At 36.4% G+C, this 18780-nt stretch overlaps 1 protein-coding gene across 12 annotated transcripts in view; it reads right to left on the bottom strand.

The window, feature by feature from the left end:
- Positions 1–18780, bottom strand: part of LRRC7 (leucine rich repeat containing 7) — a 552029-nt gene that overhangs the window by 198907 nt on the left and 334342 nt on the right. For all 12 annotated transcript variants that reach the window (XR_006712370.1, XR_006712369.1, XR_006712368.1 and 9 more), the window contains one exon: positions 6635–6698. Coding sequence is in view for 9 of the 12 variants with exons in the window: in XM_045477806.1 (XP_045333762.1) it covers positions 6635–6698 (64 nt within the window). In the remaining 3 variants the exon portion in view is untranslated. The remainder of the gene's footprint in view (positions 1–6634; positions 6699–18780) is intronic.

The following is an 18780-nucleotide window of genomic DNA, read 5'->3' as shown; positions in this document are numbered from 1 at the left end:
CAAATGCATAAGCATTGATTTTTAAAAATCCCAGAAAGGATTAAATTAAATACAGTTTATATAGAAGGTCAGGATCATCAACATATTAGGATTATGTTGGATTTATTTCAGGAATGCAAAGGTAGTTTTACATTAGAAATCCTCTACATAAACAAAATTAAAAGGTAACCTATTAAACGGAAGAAGATATTTGCAAAGGACATATCTGATAAAGGGTTAGTATTCAAAGTATAGGAAGAATTGATACAAATGAACATACAAAAAACAAATAATCCAATTAAAATCCACTAAAATGTGAAAAATCTTTTTTGAAGAAAATCATAAAATTTCACTGAAAGATATTAAAATGGACAAATGGAGATATGTCACACATAAAGAGAGTCAATAACAGAAAAATATAAATTCATCATAAACCAATGAAAATTAATTTATAGATTCAATGCATTTCTAAACAAATTCCAATGATATTTTTCCATTTTAAGCAACTTGATAGACGAATTCTAAAATTTATATACAAACTAAATGTCCAGATGCCTAAGTTGTAGAGACTTATCCTATCAGATATTAAAAACTTATTATTTGTGCTAATTAAGACTGTGTGGTTTTGGTACCCAGAAAATAAACTAACCAATGAAGAAGGTAACCTATGAATATATGGATACCATATTTTGTTAAGAAGTTGCACTCATTCAGAGGAGAAGGAAGGACTGCTTAATAAATGTTGTTTGGAAAACTATCTGTTCAGAAAAAGAATAACATGTGCAATGTAAAATAATTAAGCCTAGATGGAAATACACCTGACTATAAGTAATGAAATTTTCAAACTTTTAGAATAAAAGATGGGTTTGACTTTGGGGAGGCAAGTTGTTCTTCTTCCCCTTCTTCTACTTCTAGAAAAAGAAGACACACTTTAGAGAGACACTGAATAAGAATGCATGAGGAGTGAGGAGGAGAGAAAGAATCTTAAGAAAACTCCACACTCAGTGCAGAGCCCAATGTGGCTCAATCCCATGACCCTGGGATCATGACCTCAGTCAAATCAAAAGAGTCAGATGCTCAACCGACTGAGCCACACAGGCACCTCAGGGAAGGCAAAGACTCCTTAAGCAAGACACAAAATATGCTAGGCATAAAAAAAGTATGCATTTGATTACATTACAATTAAGAACTTCAGGCCATCAAAAGACACCAAGAAGCAAGTAAAAAGAAAACTGCAGAGATTGGGAGAAGGTATCTGTGCTACATATAACCAACAAAAGGTTAGTATCTAGAATATATAAAAGTTCCCTGTAAGTCTACAAGAAAAAGGCATCCAATAGAAAAATGGGCAGAAATACATGAACAGGCATCTCACAGAAAAGGAAACACTATCAGCCACCAACATATGGAAAAAAAGCACCAATCTCGTGAAAGCTGAGGGATATTCAGATTCAGATAGTAATGAGATGACCCTGTCAGCCATTATAGAGGCAAAAAAAGCCTGATGATATCAAGTGTAGGTGAAGAGGTGGAAATGGGGGGTCTTATACAGTGCAGGTAAATGAGTACAACTATTTTGAAACAAAAAAAGAAAAGCATTATTTTTCAAGTTGAATATGTGCACAATTAATGACTAGGAAATTCTGCTTCTAAATATATGCTTTAGAAAAATTCTTGCACACATGCAGTTATAGGAATATTCATAGCAGCAATGTAATAAAAACTGGACAGAAATGACTATGAAGAAATAAGTATATAAGTTGTAATATAGTCATATTTTGGAAAGTCTGAGAACAAGCAAAGTGAAATAATATAACGTTTAGACATATATATACATTTAGAGAATGTTAAAATTCAGGATTGTAGTTATTTCTGGGAATGAGGCAGAATTAGGTAAGAGCAAATAGGTAGCTATACAGGACTGGTGATATTCTATTTCATAAAAATATGGTGGTGGGTACACAGGGATGCATTATATTATGTTTTGTAACTTAAACATATATTACATATATTGTTTTATATGCATCAAATATGATATTGTAAAATTTCAAGCCTCCCTGACTTTATTATTTTCTCTTAAGTTTAAATTTCAATTCACTACTTATATTTTGGCTATTATTTGACAGCCTTCCTAATTTAGTTGCAGAGAAAACTTCTAACTTATAATGTCTGTAAAGAATTTATTTGAATTTGATAATCATACAGTAATATAAAATAGAATGCAAACTGTAATTCCAATTTGGTAAACAGAAACATCTCTATAAAAGCACACATAAGCAGTATTATTATGTCACGGTTACAGTGAAATTTCAAATCTCACTTCTCTGACCTCCCTCCACTTGAAGAGCAAGAGATCAAGAAATCAGGCCTTTCCTGGGATCCTCCTCCCCTGTTACTGCTTGTAGGAGTTCCTTTTGTTGCAGGAAGGTGAGTGGAGACAAAGGAACCTCCCACATAACAGGAGATGCTCTTCCAATGACCTCTGTAATCCATGTTTTCCTTTTCTGCTGCGCACTGTCACTCATGCTGCAGTAGGAAGGTTGTTGCCTGTGCCACAGTCTGCCTCCATTACGTTGCTGTACTCTGAACCACGTACAGACCACTTAACAGTTTACTGTCTATCTCCTCTGGGCTCACCTCTTTTCTCTTTCTGGTTTGCAAAGAAGCATTCTTACTTTGTTTCTTAGAGCTGACTCTTGATGCAAGTTCCCATGGCAGAGTTGTTGGGGGCTCTTACTTATTACCAGGGCCTTCCTTCAATACAGGAAGGGGAAAGCTCAGGGAGTAGGAGACTGGGAGCTAGAAGCTGGGGCTAGATTGGGGGATGGTCAGCCATAGACTCACCCTGATTCTGGATCCACTGATCCAGGTTCTGCTCCAGGTTCTGCTGTTCAATCTGCTTCCTTTTCCAGTATTCTTCTCACTTATGGTGATTTGACTTTGGGGGCTCTGTTATTTCCACTACTAGTTCAGGATGAACAGGACTCTTATTTCATCAGATAGATCTATATACACCTGAAATATGGCTTCTGGGCCCCATTGCAGTTAATGAACCTGTTTTAGTGTCCCTGACTATTCTATGACTATGGGAAGTTCCTGATTGCTCTGTGGAAGTTAGAAGGCTGTTTGACCCAGAGTATATAGAGGAGCTTTAAGAATTGATGGTATCCAACACACCAACCTAATAGTGTCTCATTTCTGACCTGGCCCCAATAATACTCATCTGACCTCATTAAAAAAGAAAATAACGGTGGTGGGGGGAGAATATACCAAAACCACTAATCATGGTTTTATAAGGGGTTGAGATTATGGATGACTTTTGCTATCATTCTTACAATCCTCTTAACTTTATGAATTTTAAAAAATGGAGGGGTGCTTGGGTGGCTAAGTCAGTTAAATGTCTGACTCTTGCTTTTGGTTCAGGTCGTGATCTCATGGTTAATGGGATGGAGTCCCAAGTTGGGGTTTGTGCTGACAGAGCCAAGCCTGCTTGGAATTCTCTCTCTCCTCTCTCTCTCTGCTTCTCCCACTGTGTGCATTCTCTCTCTCAAAATGAATAAATATTAAAAAATTTAATGGAAATATATTAATTTTATACTGACAAAAATAAGCCATGAAAGAGACAACAACAACAAAACCTCTGAGAATCTATTATGTTCCTGGAACTTTGCCCAGTATTTCCTGGTGGCCACTGCTGTTAGAAACATAAAATAATTCCTTCTGTTTAGGGTTTTTGAAGTAGATATTTCTACTTCAAACCTCATTAGCATATTTACATTGAGTCTCAAACAAGCAAGCTTCTGTTCTTTTTATTAGACTTTCACATTGTAAGTTTTTTTTTTGTTGTTGTTGTTGTTGTTTTACTTATTATCATCTTCTCTCCATATCTGTCTCTTTACCATGCCACAAAAATGAATTCTCTAACAGTAATCTCCTACGTGAAAATACCTAGCTACAGAATGGAATTTATCACCTTGCCTGCACATGACATTGTACCTAGAGGCCTCTTATCAAAGCAAATTCTCTTATTTGCTCATTAAAAGTTGTTACATTCAGAGAAATAACAGCTAGTCCCACACATATGACTAATAAAAGTCAGACATTTGATTAAAAGTTAATGACATAAGAGATGTGAAGTTCCATAATTACACTCCCATCTCTTCCTCCCTCTGCCAAGTAACTGAGTATTATCAATAAATAAAGGGTCTTAAAACAAATGCAAAAGAAATTTTTTTAGAGAGATTTGTTTTGTGACTAACACGGAAGATTGGGAGTTCAAAATAAAAAAATGTTTCTGCTCAAGTGATAATTTCTTAGATACCATGAAGCATAAGTTACAATATGTTTCTAAGTGTACTTTTACTATGTCTACTTTCAAAAAAGTAAACACATTTTATTCATGTTTGTTGGTCCAAATATTTATAGTAACACACTGATTCCTAAACTATCCATGTGAAAGGCTTGCAAAATGATACACTTGACAGAATCAAAATTCATAGAAACATATATTGAATGCTTATTATAGATTCTCCTGCATAGAACTTTTCCCAAAAGCCTGTGAAATGGATGCCTTTGATGCCCTTATTTTATTGAAGAGGACACCAAGGATAGAGAGTGAGCTATACAGACTCAAAGGTACCCAACTAGCCAGTGATGGAAATGAGAGTGAAACCTTGGTTGTCTGAATCCATGGTTCATATTCTTTCAACTAGTAGGCCATGCTACATCTCTTCATGGAAGCATGGGCAGATTGTAACTTCTTAACAACTGATTTTTAAACTCCCAGTATAAAATAGTTTTGTCACTGCTATTCACCACCCTTACCAATCTCTCTTCCTACATTATTAGTAAGTATCTACTTTAGAAAAGCCTGGGGTACATTAGATTATGTACTGGGTCATTTTGCTCTAATATTTGTGTTGAGGTCACTTTGCAAGCTGTCCTATCACAAAGTTGAGTGTATCCCAAACAAAGCAAACTTGGTGGTGCAATGTAGCAGGCAGAAGGAGGCTCTGAAGTTTACTTTTTACAGAGGCTCTCTCAGTTTGCACATCAAGTGGACTCTCAGAGCCTGTACGCTCTTAATACTAGTATTAAAGCTGGTGAGGTATCTTCACAAAAGAAATCGGGGATGGACGGCCAAGCCTAATACTGGAGGGAAGACAGGGCAGAGACTAATATATCTACAGCCAATGAGAGCTGAGTGGTAGCAATGCAAACAAGGGAGAAATGGCCAGTGCTCAAAAGGAGTATTGCCTGAGCCTAGAAAATTGACTATGGCTTCAGAACGCTAGCTTTAACACAAGGGGCAGGGTCAGCTGCAGACATCAGCCCTGAGGCCAGCATGTCTGGCAGGACACTTCTGAAAAACAGCCTGAGACCAGAAAGTCCCTTTCCCTCAGGTCAGAAAGACATGTAGCCTTTGCACATACCCACGATCCATGTTATGAAGAGAAGCTGGGGAAGGTGAGAGGACACACGACAGAAAGAATTTTTATGTGAGGAAGATGACCACAGCCCACAGGAATCTTGTAACTTCTTAAATCAGATGAAACTTTTAATTGCAGAAGAATGAAAGTCAGCTTTTACCCTCAGTGAACAGCTGATAGAGGCTGGGATAATGGCCAGATTAGTTATGGTCAAAGCTAAACAAGCTAATTTCTTTGCACATTCAAGATGCAGTGCAAATCACACCCTGTAAACTGGCATTTACTGAGAATCCCTTTTTCCCATGCATTATCTCATTTAATTTTCACATAAGCCCTGCAAGGGAGGAGCCATTTTAATTTCCATTTTATAGAAAATGAAAAAGAGGCTTAGAGAGGTGAAGTGATTCGCACAAGGTCACATTGCTTGCAACACAGCTGGGAGAGAATAGTTGATTACTTAATTACATGTTTTAATTTAAAAATAGTTAAAATACATTTCAGATGAATTGCATTTTTGAAACTTGAAGATGTTCAAGTGGAGACTTCTGAATTAAAAAGAGTCTGCTTATAAAGGAGTATTTGCTTTCTAATTTGCATTTGAGATTCTGGTCTTCAGGCAAATTTTAAAGAAAACTTAAGTCCTGAAAGGAGAAGTCAGAATTTCTTTCAGTTTTGGTGGCAGTGAGATTGGAATATGTATTCATTAGAAAGACACTCTCAGTACAATTAGAAGTAGAAGGATTTTAACCACTCCTCTCCACTAAGCATCCCATCCCTAAAGGAAGAAGTCTTCAAGGTATGAGCTTTGAGTTAATCAAGTCTTGCTTTAATTCTTGTTCAATTACATAAAAGCTGTGCAAGCTGGTGACCACTTTGAGCTCATTTCCATAAAGTTAACATGGCAACATAACAAATAAGGGTTAAGTGAGATAACATAAGTGACACGCTGAACTTGGTGCCTGCTACATAACTGGTGCTCGAAATTGTCAATTTGCATCTGTTTACCTATTCCTCTCTCTCTTTTTAGCGCATCTAATATTATCCGGTAGTCTGTGGTTTTCTATACAGTCAAACAATCACTTTATTTCCCGGATTCCATTTTGTTGTTATATTTAGCAAATGCAAATGTGCAGTTGGATAATTTAATACCTGCAGTTACAGAGACAGAGCAAAATAAATAATCTCCTGGGGTGCATTTATCAAGTTTAGAAAATGCATTCGCTTACCAGCTCACTGAATTCATTATTGCCTAGGTCAAGTCTTTCCAACTGGGCCAGTTTGTGCATTGACCTATAACAGATGGAGAAAAATACTATTGTGAGACAGTCCGTGACACATTGCTCCAAAAGACATTCTACCCACCCTCTGTCAGATTTACCTGGTTTTATAGTGCACAGAAATTGGGGTATTTTATAGAGAGAAGCAAACTGTAAATATAAAACAATGTATGCAAACTGTCACCTGCTTATCATATTTCCAAATGCCCATTATTGTTGGGAATACAGAGCTGGCTGTTTAACATAAATCTGGGAAGCTTGTTTAATGTCTAGACTAGCATGTCCACAACAAATATATTTTTAAGAATCACCACAGGTTTAGGAACCAATGAATAAACACAATTCTGAGCAAAGCATTCTAATGCCCCACAAAATGGCCACAATTTCATCATCAGTATTCATTATCGACTTTGCTAAGTGAATTTCTGTTACAGACTGTTGTATTCATTGTCTCCTGAAGATATTGTCTGGGATTCTGGCACCACCCTATGAAACGGCAATGGTAAAACCTTGGGTAGAGTAGGTGCCAAAGGTCAGAAGTATCCTAGCCCATGACACATGCAGTCAGCATTTCTTAAGCCATTCTCAAGTACAGTATACGGTGTAAGAAAAGATCACATTTTTCTGAGTTCCAAGTTTTTATCTTCCCACTAACCAGAATGCTATACTTAAATCATGACTATACAGAAATTCTAGATGCTTCATTGGCTCAAATCTCAGAAATTTTAGTTCCTTTATCTTTAAAATGGCTACAGTAATGATCTCATTGCATTTTTTGAACATTAAAATACTACTGTAATCCAGACACTGTCAGGAACTCAGAAATGTAAAAATGCATGTACCCGTTTTCATTCAGCAGCTGTTATTGAAAGATGATGCACCAGGCAATCTTCTTGGGTCTGGAGTACAATAGTGAATAAAAGGGACAAAAAGTCTTGTCCACAGGCACTTTACATTGTAGTGGGGGGAGAATTACAATAAGTTAAATGATTAAGTAAAATATAATAATATATTAGAAGGTTATAAGTGCTATGTAGAAAACTTCAGCAGAGGAGGTAGTACGAAGAATAGACATAGGGGGATTACAACTTTTAATAGGGAGATCCAGATAAGGTCTTACCAGAAAATGAAATTTGAACCACGCTTAAAGGAAATGAAGGAGCATGCTAGTGGATGGACCCTAAAGCAGGGACATGTTGCTTGCTTGAAGACATCCTAAGAGACCATGTATCTGAAGCAGAGTGAGGGAGAAAGGATGTAAAGAGATAATAATGAGAAGTTAGATAATCTGAGGGCTTATAGCCCAATGTAAGATGTAGGCTTTGATTCTGTGTAAGATGGAGAGTCAGTAAAAGGTTTTGATCCAGAGTGTGACTGAAGTGACTTATTTTAAAAGGCTATTTGTGATGGCAGGCTTGTAAACAGACTGAGAAGGACAAAAGTAGAAGCCAGGAGATCAAGTAGGAGGCTAATGGAACAAACCAAATGAGAAGAAATGGCAGTTTTGGATCAGGGTGGTGGTAGTGAAGGCGGTGAGAAGTGGTTGGCTGCTGAACATATTTAAGATTAGAGTCAAATGTCTTGTTGCTGAAATATCTATGAGGAGTAAGAGAAAGTAGAGTCAAATGTAACTACAAGTGTGTTTCGGTCTGAGCAACTACAAGGGTGAAGTTATAATTGGTGGGTAAGGAAGACAGGGTAGAACAGGGTTTCAGGTAGTTCAGAGATTTGGTTTTACATGTTCTTAACCCCACCAACTCACCCACCCACCCCTGCAAAAAAGGTAAATATTTGAGGTGACGGATGTGTTAATTAACCGGATAGGGAGGACTCCCTTCATAATGCACATCAAATAATCACTATATACTCTGAATGTCTTACATTTTATTTGTCTATTATACCACAATAAAGTTGAAGGAAAAAAAAAAGATGTCAAATTTGAAATTTCTATTGTAAAGCCAACTAGAGATGTAAAACAGGCAGTTATATACACAAGCCTAGAGTTTAGAGAAGTCCAGGAAAGAGAGATAATTTAAGCATGGTTAGCAAAGAGACAGCATCAGATCTTGAGAACATGAGATCATTAAGGGACTGAGTGGAGATGAGAAGAGAATAAGTCTAAGATGACACGAGGAAGAGCCAACAAAAAAGCCTGAGAAGTGACAAGGGACAATAGGAAAAAAAAAGAGTATAAAGACGTGCGAGTCAAGTAAAGAAAGTGTTTCAAGATGATGGAAATGACAAATTGTGGCAAAAACTGCTGATAGGTCTGACAACTGATCACTTGATTTAATAACGTGAAGATTAGTGGTCACTCTGGGAAGATCAGTTTTATGTTTTAAGCCTTTGCTAACGCTCTTTCCCCCCCATTCAATATGTCATACCCATACACGTCTAAATATTACTTATTCAATAACATAAATATATTGATTTCCTATTATCTCTCAAGTTTTAGGGTTATCAATATGAAAGCTATGTTCATATTGCTAAGTAGTTCATAATCTTGAGATGTATAGCTAAGACAGTGGACAATGTTTACCAGTGAAGTAAATGTCATAGAAAATATATGTGTAAGTTTCTAAAGAGCACAGGGAGAAGTACTCTCTCAGTGTTGGGAGTAAAAGGCCTGACTGACATTTCATTCTGGAGCATTGATCAGACTATAGAGTCAGAGGATATGGTCTTTTTTGGAAGAAATGTCAAAGGGGTGGGTTGAAAGAGATCACGGCCCATTTCAAGGAATGGCAGGTTCATAAACATAATAAGAAATAATAAGAAATGAGAAAATTGGTACGAAATAAGAAATAATACGTAAGCAAGGGCCGTATTATAAGCTCATCCATATCAAATCAGGGAGTTTGAGTTTTAGCCTGAAGGAGATGGAAGCCTTTAGGATTTAGATCGGATTTGTATTTTAGAAAGCTCACTTTGGCAGCTTGGAACAGTGAGAGAAGTGGGGAGAGGATATGCTAGTAAAGAGACCTAATAAGACTGCTCTGAAATGCAGGTAGGATGTAACGTGGTCAGAAATAAGACAAAGGCAGTATGGACGATAGAGTGGGCAATGAGAGATGCTCTGGTGAAGAAATGACTTGGTGATGATGATGACTGATTGGGTGTGGGAGGTAAAGGAGAGGAAGGAATTTAAAATAGTTTCTGCATTGAATACCAGTGTGGGAATATTAGAATGGAATTAGAGAAAAGTATTACGTGTATGTATGTATGTGTGTGTGAGAGAGAGGAAGGAGGGGAGAGAGAGAGAGAGAGAGGGAGAGAGGCTGGAGCTCAGGTAAAAGGTCTTGACTGGAAATAAAAATTTGAAAAATAAATAAATGATGTTTTTTGTCTATTCCACCTGAAAATTATCCCCCTTTTTTAACTCACATACCATTTGCTTTCTTTTTTATTTTTTTAATGTTTATTTATTTTTTGAGAGAGAGAGACAGAGAATGTGGAAGGGAACAGAGAGAGGGAAACACAGAACTCGAAGCAGGCTCCAGGCTCTGAGCTGTCAGCACAGACCCCGATACGGGGCTCGAACTCACGAACTGTGAGATCATCACCTCAGCTGAAGTCAGATGCTTAACCGACTAAGCCACCCAGACACCCCCCACTTGCTTTCTTGAATTGTCAGTCTCTCACAAGCATATGCTTCCTTTTTCCACTTAGATCTTAAAATATGTTTCAAGATGTCCAGATGGGTCTGTGCAGGACCTCCATCAGTCCAAAGAAAGTTGTGAAACTGTGGCCAGCATTGTAAGAAGAACATCTTCCTCCCCTCTTGCCAAATGTATACCACTGAATAGGTGTTTCTAGGAAAGGGGGTGGTAATGGCTGTATCCCATGAAAAAAGAGTTAGATTTTCTTCTGAGCCTGGGAATATTGAGGAATGGTGAATTCTTGCAAATCTTGTTGCTCCACCAAAAGCCCAATAATTAAATGATGAGCACCAAAGCCTTGAGAGCCAAGGTGAAGGGCCAAGTGGCCAGATGTGGCAAATGAATGAAAAGTAATCACATGAGTAGCAGAGCCACATGTATTTGACTTCAGCATGGTGTAGCCTTGGGCAACAAATATTCTAGTGAAAACCACCATGAGCCTAAGACCAAAGGCCTTTGCACAATTTTCTGGATGCTGTGAACTCTATAGTTCTCACTGATCCCCAAGGAAATCATCACATAACCCTGAGAATAAGTATTTTTCCCAGCCTTAGTGGTGGAGAACCAAGACAAAATTAATTTTATTAAATGAAGAAATGGGGAGGTCTTTATACCCGAGTGTCCTAAGGCAAGTTTTATTAATTCTAGGATGTATCTTTTTTCTAGGCTAAATATTACTGACTTCTTTTTTTTTAAGTTTTAAAAATTAATTTATTTATTTTGAGAGAGAGAGAGAGAGAGAGAGAGAGAGAGAACGAACACATGCTTGGAGGGGCAGAGAATGAGGGAGAGAGAGATTCCCAAGCAGGCTCTGCACTGTCAGCACAAAGCCCAAAGTGGGGCTCTAGCTCAAGAACCATGAAATCATGACCTGAGCTGAAATCAAGAGTCAGACACTTAACTGATGAGCCACCCAGGTGCCCCTGAATATTAGTGACATTTTAAATCAATCCTTGTATGTTAGGATTTCCAGGCCCCTAAATACTCTGATTATCAATGTTTCTCTTCCAAAGCAGGGCCAGGTCCATATCTGGCAACTCTGCTTTTGTAAGTAAAGCTTTATTGGAGCACAGCCATGCCCATTTGTTAACATATTATCTATGGCTATTTTTCACCCCAACAGTGGAATTGAGTAGGTGTGACAGAGATCATATGGACCGCAGAACCCAAAACATTTCTTATCTTTGAGGGCCAGGTGATACTCAGAAATGAACACTATTCTGTAGATGTGGGCTGACCAAGAAAATGTACAAACTATTATCTCTTATGTGTATTCAGTGTAGTTTAAGTTTGATTGCTTTTGTGAGGGGATAGCTAGCCTCTATGTCATCTCTAAGCATTTTTCTCTCCCCATCCCAGTCTTGGGCTACTGCTTCTGAAACCCCTGGTTCATAAATTCATACCTAGAAATCATATTTTAAATATATAACATAGTCTCCTACCATTCCTTTGCCATTCTTCTGAATGGGCAATATTTTTTCTTTTGCTTGTTCTGGAACAATAAAAAAAAGGCTTTCCCATGAGGTTTTCTGAATGTTTCCTGAAGCTTATTTAAGTTCTGATACTTTAAAAATAGCATTTATTTTGTCTTAATTTTATCCATTTTATTTTTATGATCCTCCTTTCCATTAAAGTTTAATTACTGTCACCAAAGTTTCCTTCTGTCATTACATTCTTCTGTTTTCAAGTTGTCTTTCTAATATGATTTCTTACATTTTATAACTTTAAAATTATTACATTCTTATTTATGTTTTTTGAAGATGTCATTTAATATTATTTCTTACATTTTTACACCTTTAAAATTAACTGCCTTTACCCACAAGATTTTAGACGGTTCATAACACAGCCCACTGCTTTTCTTGTTCAGGTGCTAGTTAAACTATAATCGTTCTGTCAATTGTCCAAAAAATGTTCCTTTTAGCTGAATGTATGTAATAGGTTTTAAATTTCATCAGGATAGAAACAAGTAAGACTTTATGAGAAAAATAAAATAGAATCCATGGTATTTTGTGTTCGTAGTGTTCTTCGTGAGTACTCATTCATTCACTTAGTTTGCACTTTTTATGGCAGGCACCATGTGGGAATTGGAGTTACCAAGATTCCTGTGGAGTTACAAAGATTTCTGGGATTCAGGGTTTCTCAACTTGGCACTAATGACATTTTGGACAAATAAATTCTTTGATAGGAGCCTACTGTGGCATTGTTGAATGTTTAGCACATCTTACACAGTCTTTACTCGGAAAGACTTATTTTCTAAATGGGAATGACCTTTAAAAGAGTAATTACTTCCCAGGGTGATAAGTGCTAAGGTAAACATATGTATACATTGCCATTGGAATTCAGAAGAAGGAACATCTAACCGTTTAGTAATTAGGGAAAACTTTAAGAAGAGGTGACATTTCAGTTGGGTTTTGGAGAACCTTGCAATATTTACATATATGAAAAGAAGCAATGAAAATACAGAAAGAGTACATCTAAAGCTGAGGTTCTTCTGAGATTGTAGCTTAAGTCCAAAATTTTAACATGTGTCTGTGAAGGATGTGAAAGATTTTGGTCCCAAGTGAAGAAACTAAAAATTCCCATTGTAGTTTGTTGCAGGAAACCCTATTGTCCTACCATATAGCTGGGATACAGCTATCTTGTACACTGTGGGATGGTTAGCCGCATAACAGAAGCACTCTCTGCAGTCTTCATAACCAAAATATCTCCACACATTGTCAATTATCCCCTGGTTGGGGATGCAAAGTGGGGGTGGGGAGTGGAAATTATCTTTAGGTGAGATATACCTTGATAGAGGAATACTTCAGACCTTTATCTCCTCTCTTTACTGATTAGTAGGAGGGTGAGCATCTTATGTCCATTTGTTTATGTCCTTACTCCACCAGTGGGTTCCCATGTGGGCCGTCCTTATGCAGTTCACGCCAACCTGCTTGAGGGTTTCACTCATTTGACCATGCTCCTTATGTATGGTAAGCATATGTGGGTTTGGGGCCTATCTCTCCATCCCCACAGGGAAATCCAACTGGTGTGATTTCCCCTTACAAATGGCTGGCCTTGAAGACATGATCACCACCATAGGTCAGGGAGCAAATATTAGGACCTGGTCACAAATTTGGGCCACATTTTCTACCAGTAATGCTGACAATTTGATCTTCATCTGCCTGAACCAAGTATCTTGCTGATTATTTAGATTCATTTGTAAGTTTGTCTAGTAATTAGATGATGCAAGTTCCATAGTAATTGGTTGTATTAAATAATGTTTACCAACTATGGTCATATTATATACGTAAAAATTGTAGAAGTGTATAGTATTTCTATGATTTTCACTTTTATCATTGTTGTTTCTCTTGACTGTAATATTCTTCCCTTATATCTTCCAATAGCTGGCTGCTTTTCCTCAACTCTGCTGATAACATTTTCTCCTCATATAGTCCATCTCCATTACTCAAAATAAAACTTCTTTTGCACCTTCACCTTATATGTTCTTGTGTTTCATTTTATTCTTAATTCTTAACACTGGAAATATGTATTATTTAATTAAATATTTTATTTAATCAAATGTTTAATACTGAAAATTAAAATCATTTTCCTTTGCTTACTAATTATTTTTCCCATGCTAAACTAACACCCCATGAGAGCAAGTAAGTTGTTAGTCCTGTTCACAGTGTAAATAGGTTTTCAGTCAGTGTTGTTTAATGAAGACATTCACCTGTGCATGAATGAATGATTCTTTATCAGTGAGAAGTTTGCATCTAGAATATTTACAAAGACAAACCACTCAATTTTTATCAGGTATCTACAATTAATTAACAGTTGCCAAGGAAGCAGCTACAATTAATTAGCAGTTGCCAAGGAGATATCCTGATAGGGCTGTTTTAATGAATACTGTAATGAATATACATTAGCTCATTTATTATGAACTATGTATGATGATAAAAGCAGGTAAGTCTGAGGTTCACTAGTCTCTGGATATCTAAATCTTGTGTTAAGTTGACTTAATGATATTTCCAATAATAGGCTTTTAAAAAATTCAAATATTAAAAGAAATATTCTGTGACATATTTAAGTTAGGTTTTTGACTCTTTTGAATATCTGAAACATAACAACAAAACTATGAATGTGGAGTAGTTGAGGGCATGGACCCCAAATCTCCCCTCCAGAGCCTTATTCCTCTTACATGCTATGTCTACTTTTTGTTCCCAGTGAGATTGAGACACTATCTTTTTTTTTTTAATTAATTGTATCTCACCTTTTCCTGTGCTTTGGCCACAACATTCAGACTACCTGAGTCTGAATCCCTATTCTACCACTCACTAGCTGTTTGTTTTTTTTTTTAATTTTTAAAAAACCTTTATTTATTTATTGAGAGAGAGAGAGAGAGAGAGAAAGAGACAGAGAGAGAGGGAGCGAGAGCATCCCAAGCAGGCTCTGCCAAGTCAGTGCAGAGCCCAATGTGGGGCTTGAATTCATGAACCGTGAGATCATTACCGGAGCCGAAATCAAGAGTCAGACAGTTAACTGACTGAGCCACCCACACACCCCAGCTGTTTGATTTTGAACAAATTAAAGCACATATTTGCACCTCAATGTTCTTATTTGTAAGTGGGATGATAATAATAATCTGTACTTCATAGAGTTGTGTGATTAAAATAGTTAATTTAGGTAAAGCACATAAATAGTGCCTGATAAATGGTAAACGCTCTGTAAGAGTTAGCTATTAAAATAGGGAAGGTTTTCAGAGTTGGAAATAACTTCAGAGATTTTCTAGGTCAGAGTTTCCTAAAGTATTCTTAAGGATTTATAGGTATGGCATAATTTAAAAAAGATTTCAGATGGCCAGTGCATTTTGGCAAAGCTCGCTAAAAATGTTAAAGGCAGTATATCTTGAAATCTGGGACTGTGATACCTCCAAGTTTTTTTTTTAATAATTCCAGTATAATTAATGTACAGTTTTATATTAGTTTCAGTTGTACAATATCAACAATTCTATACATTACTCAGTGCTTAACAGGATAAGTGCACTTTTTTTTTCAGTTTATTTATTTATTTATTTTGAGAGACAGAGAGAGAGGGAAAGAGAAAGTGAGAGAACCAGCAGGGGTGGGGCAGAGAGAGAAGGGGACAGAGGATCTGAAGCAGGCTCTGTGCTAACAGCAGCAGGCCCAGTGCAGGGCTTGAACTCACACACCTTGAGGTCATGACCTAGGCCAAAGTCAGATGCTTAACCAACTAAGGCACCTGGGCGTCCCAGGATAAGTGTACTCTTAATCTCCTTCACCTATTTCAACCATCACCCCCCCCCAAACTCCTCCCCCCCCCCCACACACACACCTTTCCTTTGGTAACAATCAGTTTGTTCTCTATATTAAAAGTCTATTTTTTTATTTGCCTCTTTTTTTTTCTGTGTTTTGTTTCTTGAATTCCACATATGAGTGAAATCATACAGTATTTTTCTTTCTCTGACTGATTTATTTCACCGGTATCTCCAGTTTTGTTCTTCTTTTTTAAGATTGCTCTGGCTATTCAAGGTCTTTTGTGGTTCCTCACAAATTTTAAGATCATTTGTTCCAGTTCTATGAAAAATGCTATGGTATTTTGATAGGGATTGCTTTAAATCTATCGATTACTTTGGGTACTATGGACATTTTAACAATATTGGTTCTTCCAATCCATGAGCATGGAATATCTTTCTATTTGTCTCTGTCATCTTTAATTTATTTCATTAATATTTTACAGTTTTCAGAGTACAGATCTTTCACCTCCTTGATTGTTTATTTCTAAGTATTTTATTATTTTGGTGCAATGGGTTTGGTAAATGGGATTGTTTTATTAATTTCTCTTTCTGCTACTTCATTATTGGTGCATAGAAATGCAAAGATTTCTGTATATTTTGTATCCTGTGACCTTCCTGAAATCATTCATCAATTCTAGTAGTTTTTTGGAGTCTTTAGAGTTTTCTACATATAATATCATGTCATCTGCAAATAGGTAAAGTTTACTTCTTATTGGCAGTATTTCTCAAGTAAAATATATAAATGTTCATTTTGATTCTCTAACAGATGAAACTAAATTAGACTTTTTTCTTGTCTTTGTGACCAAGGGACATTTACTTTTTCTTTCCTATAGGACATTTCTCAGACTAGGAGCACACTCTGGAAAAATTTTGGAGATGAGGAAACCGAGTTCTTGTCCATGAAAACATAGGCCTAGGCATATTTAAATACTTCATTTGAATGTTTAACTTCGATCAGATCACCCTCATTTGTCTGCTTGAATTTCTGACCTTTTAGGCTCTGCATCTCAGCTCTCAATACTGACTTTAGATTCTCCTTGCGTTTATGACTGTTTTGAATGTAGTTCTCTGACCTTTCACATTTTCCTGAAAGACCATGCTATTTTTTGCCATTTGACCTTAGGCACCACAACCTCAGTAAAAGGAAATGCTCACTTCTTACTAGAGAAGAATTGGTGGCTTATTCAAGGTCACACAGAAAGTTAATAACAAGGTTAAGAATGGTAGACTCATTCTTTTCCCAGCACGGGCCAGCCATCTACCTCTGGCCTGAAATGTTTGGATTGATCATTGCTTAAATGTGAATGCTTTTATGAAAAGCATGTGCTCTATAGCTTACCATAGTCTATGCCAGGGGCCAGCAAACTTTATCTGCAAAGGGCCAGGTTGGAAGTGTTTCAGACTCTGTGGCTCATGGGATCTCTGACTCAACGACTCAATTCTGCTATTGTAGTGCAAGAGTAGCCACAAATGATATGTTAACACATGGACATGGCTTTGTTTCAGGAAAGCTTTATTTACAAAAAAACCCAGGGATGCCAGATTTGGATCATAAGCTATAGTTTCCCAACTCCTAGTCTACATCACTCCTTAAAATTTCACATCTAGATGGCTTTATGGGTTTGTGATTTAAGTCTGGTCCCTAAAAATACTTAAGTTTTCAAAACCTTGAATATAGATATGATAGATAAATTAAGAACCGAGAACATTATTAGGGAATTTCCACTAGATAGCTATTTATATTAATTAACTATTTGAAATTCTCATTTTTTAGGGTACAAGCTATTGAATTCCAGGGACATTTGTTTTTAATACTGTCATTTTGATTGTGTTTATGAAATTTGAGTCCTTACTAGCATGCTATTACTTTATAGAATTTTCAGTTGCAAATCTGGAATAAGATTCCAATGGGAGCAATGACAGAAAATGATGCAATATCTTGGTGCATCTGCATACAATGTATGGTTTTCTTTTTATCAGATGCAGGGACTTTATTTAAATGTACAATTATCCCTGAGGCCACATAAAGTTGGCAGAATTCATGTTTCCTCATAAATTCCCAGTGTAGTAACAGGATTGCTGACTCTCACAGGATTCTGCCAATTTTTGGCCTTGGTTTATGCATTCCAGCTTTTAACTTGTCTTTCAAATGTGCTCAAACACTCTCTAATTAGTGGCTATTCATGGCACAAGGAAAGGAAAACTCTCAGTTGTTAATGTCCGATATTTCTCTCTTATTGAGACTTAGGGAAAGAAAATATTACCTTTCCACTCTTCTTAATTTGTGTCTTATGTTTAATGAACATAAGTATTTTATAATTTAGACTTGTCAAGTTTGCCACATTATCATGTTCTTCTCTTGTTAATAATTTTTCAAATGACGCTCATATTATAAATTTTTGAAAAAAAAATCGTTCTTTACAGTGTAAGCAGTAAACACTAGAAGGCCCAAGACTCGACATTCTTTAAAAATGGAACTACTGGCACAACTTATTTTGAAGAGAGATAAACTTATTATCTTTACAAACCAGGAAAAATTAAAATATAGTGTCTGATGGCAGATATAGCATAACTTCTTTGATCAAATATTTTAATAAAAATTCTCCCTTGATTATTACTATATTTTAAACCCATGTCACAGCTACAATTTTTTATTCTTCATCTTTTCAATTCAACTTCCCCTAAGAACAAGAACAACAAAATGCTAAACTGGCTTCCTGGAATCTTCTAGATGGATATGTAGCCAAACTAAACATCTATTACTTTGTCAAAGAATATTGGGAAGACAATTTTTTAGACAAGTTTATTAATGTTTCTCAATTAAGATATTCTTCCCTGCAGTATTTAAGTTATTAGAATAAACATTTAAAATATATAATTTACATCAAGTTTTCACATATTTAGAGTATTTCCTTTGGAAATATATTTTCCTTTTAAACATTCAACATTTAAAGGTTTATGTTAATTTTATGATGTCTTACAGGAAAAATTCTCTTTCTTGTAATCATTTATCTCTACTTCAGGGCAGAACATGAAAGAAACATTCTGTATGAAGAAATAAACTCTCAAGTAGTCTCTCAAGAATACTCCTAGTTCACAGGGACGCCTGAGTGGCTCAGTTGGTTAAGTGTCCAACTTCGGAT

Source organism: Leopardus geoffroyi, chromosome C1, assembly GCF_018350155.1.
Source record: "Leopardus geoffroyi isolate Oge1 chromosome C1, O.geoffroyi_Oge1_pat1.0, whole genome shotgun sequence".
Taxonomy (NCBI): domain Eukaryota; kingdom Metazoa; phylum Chordata; class Mammalia; order Carnivora; family Felidae; genus Leopardus; species Leopardus geoffroyi.
The sequence above is the reverse complement of the archived record's forward strand: the minus strand, read 5'-3'. Positions and strand labels throughout refer to the sequence as shown.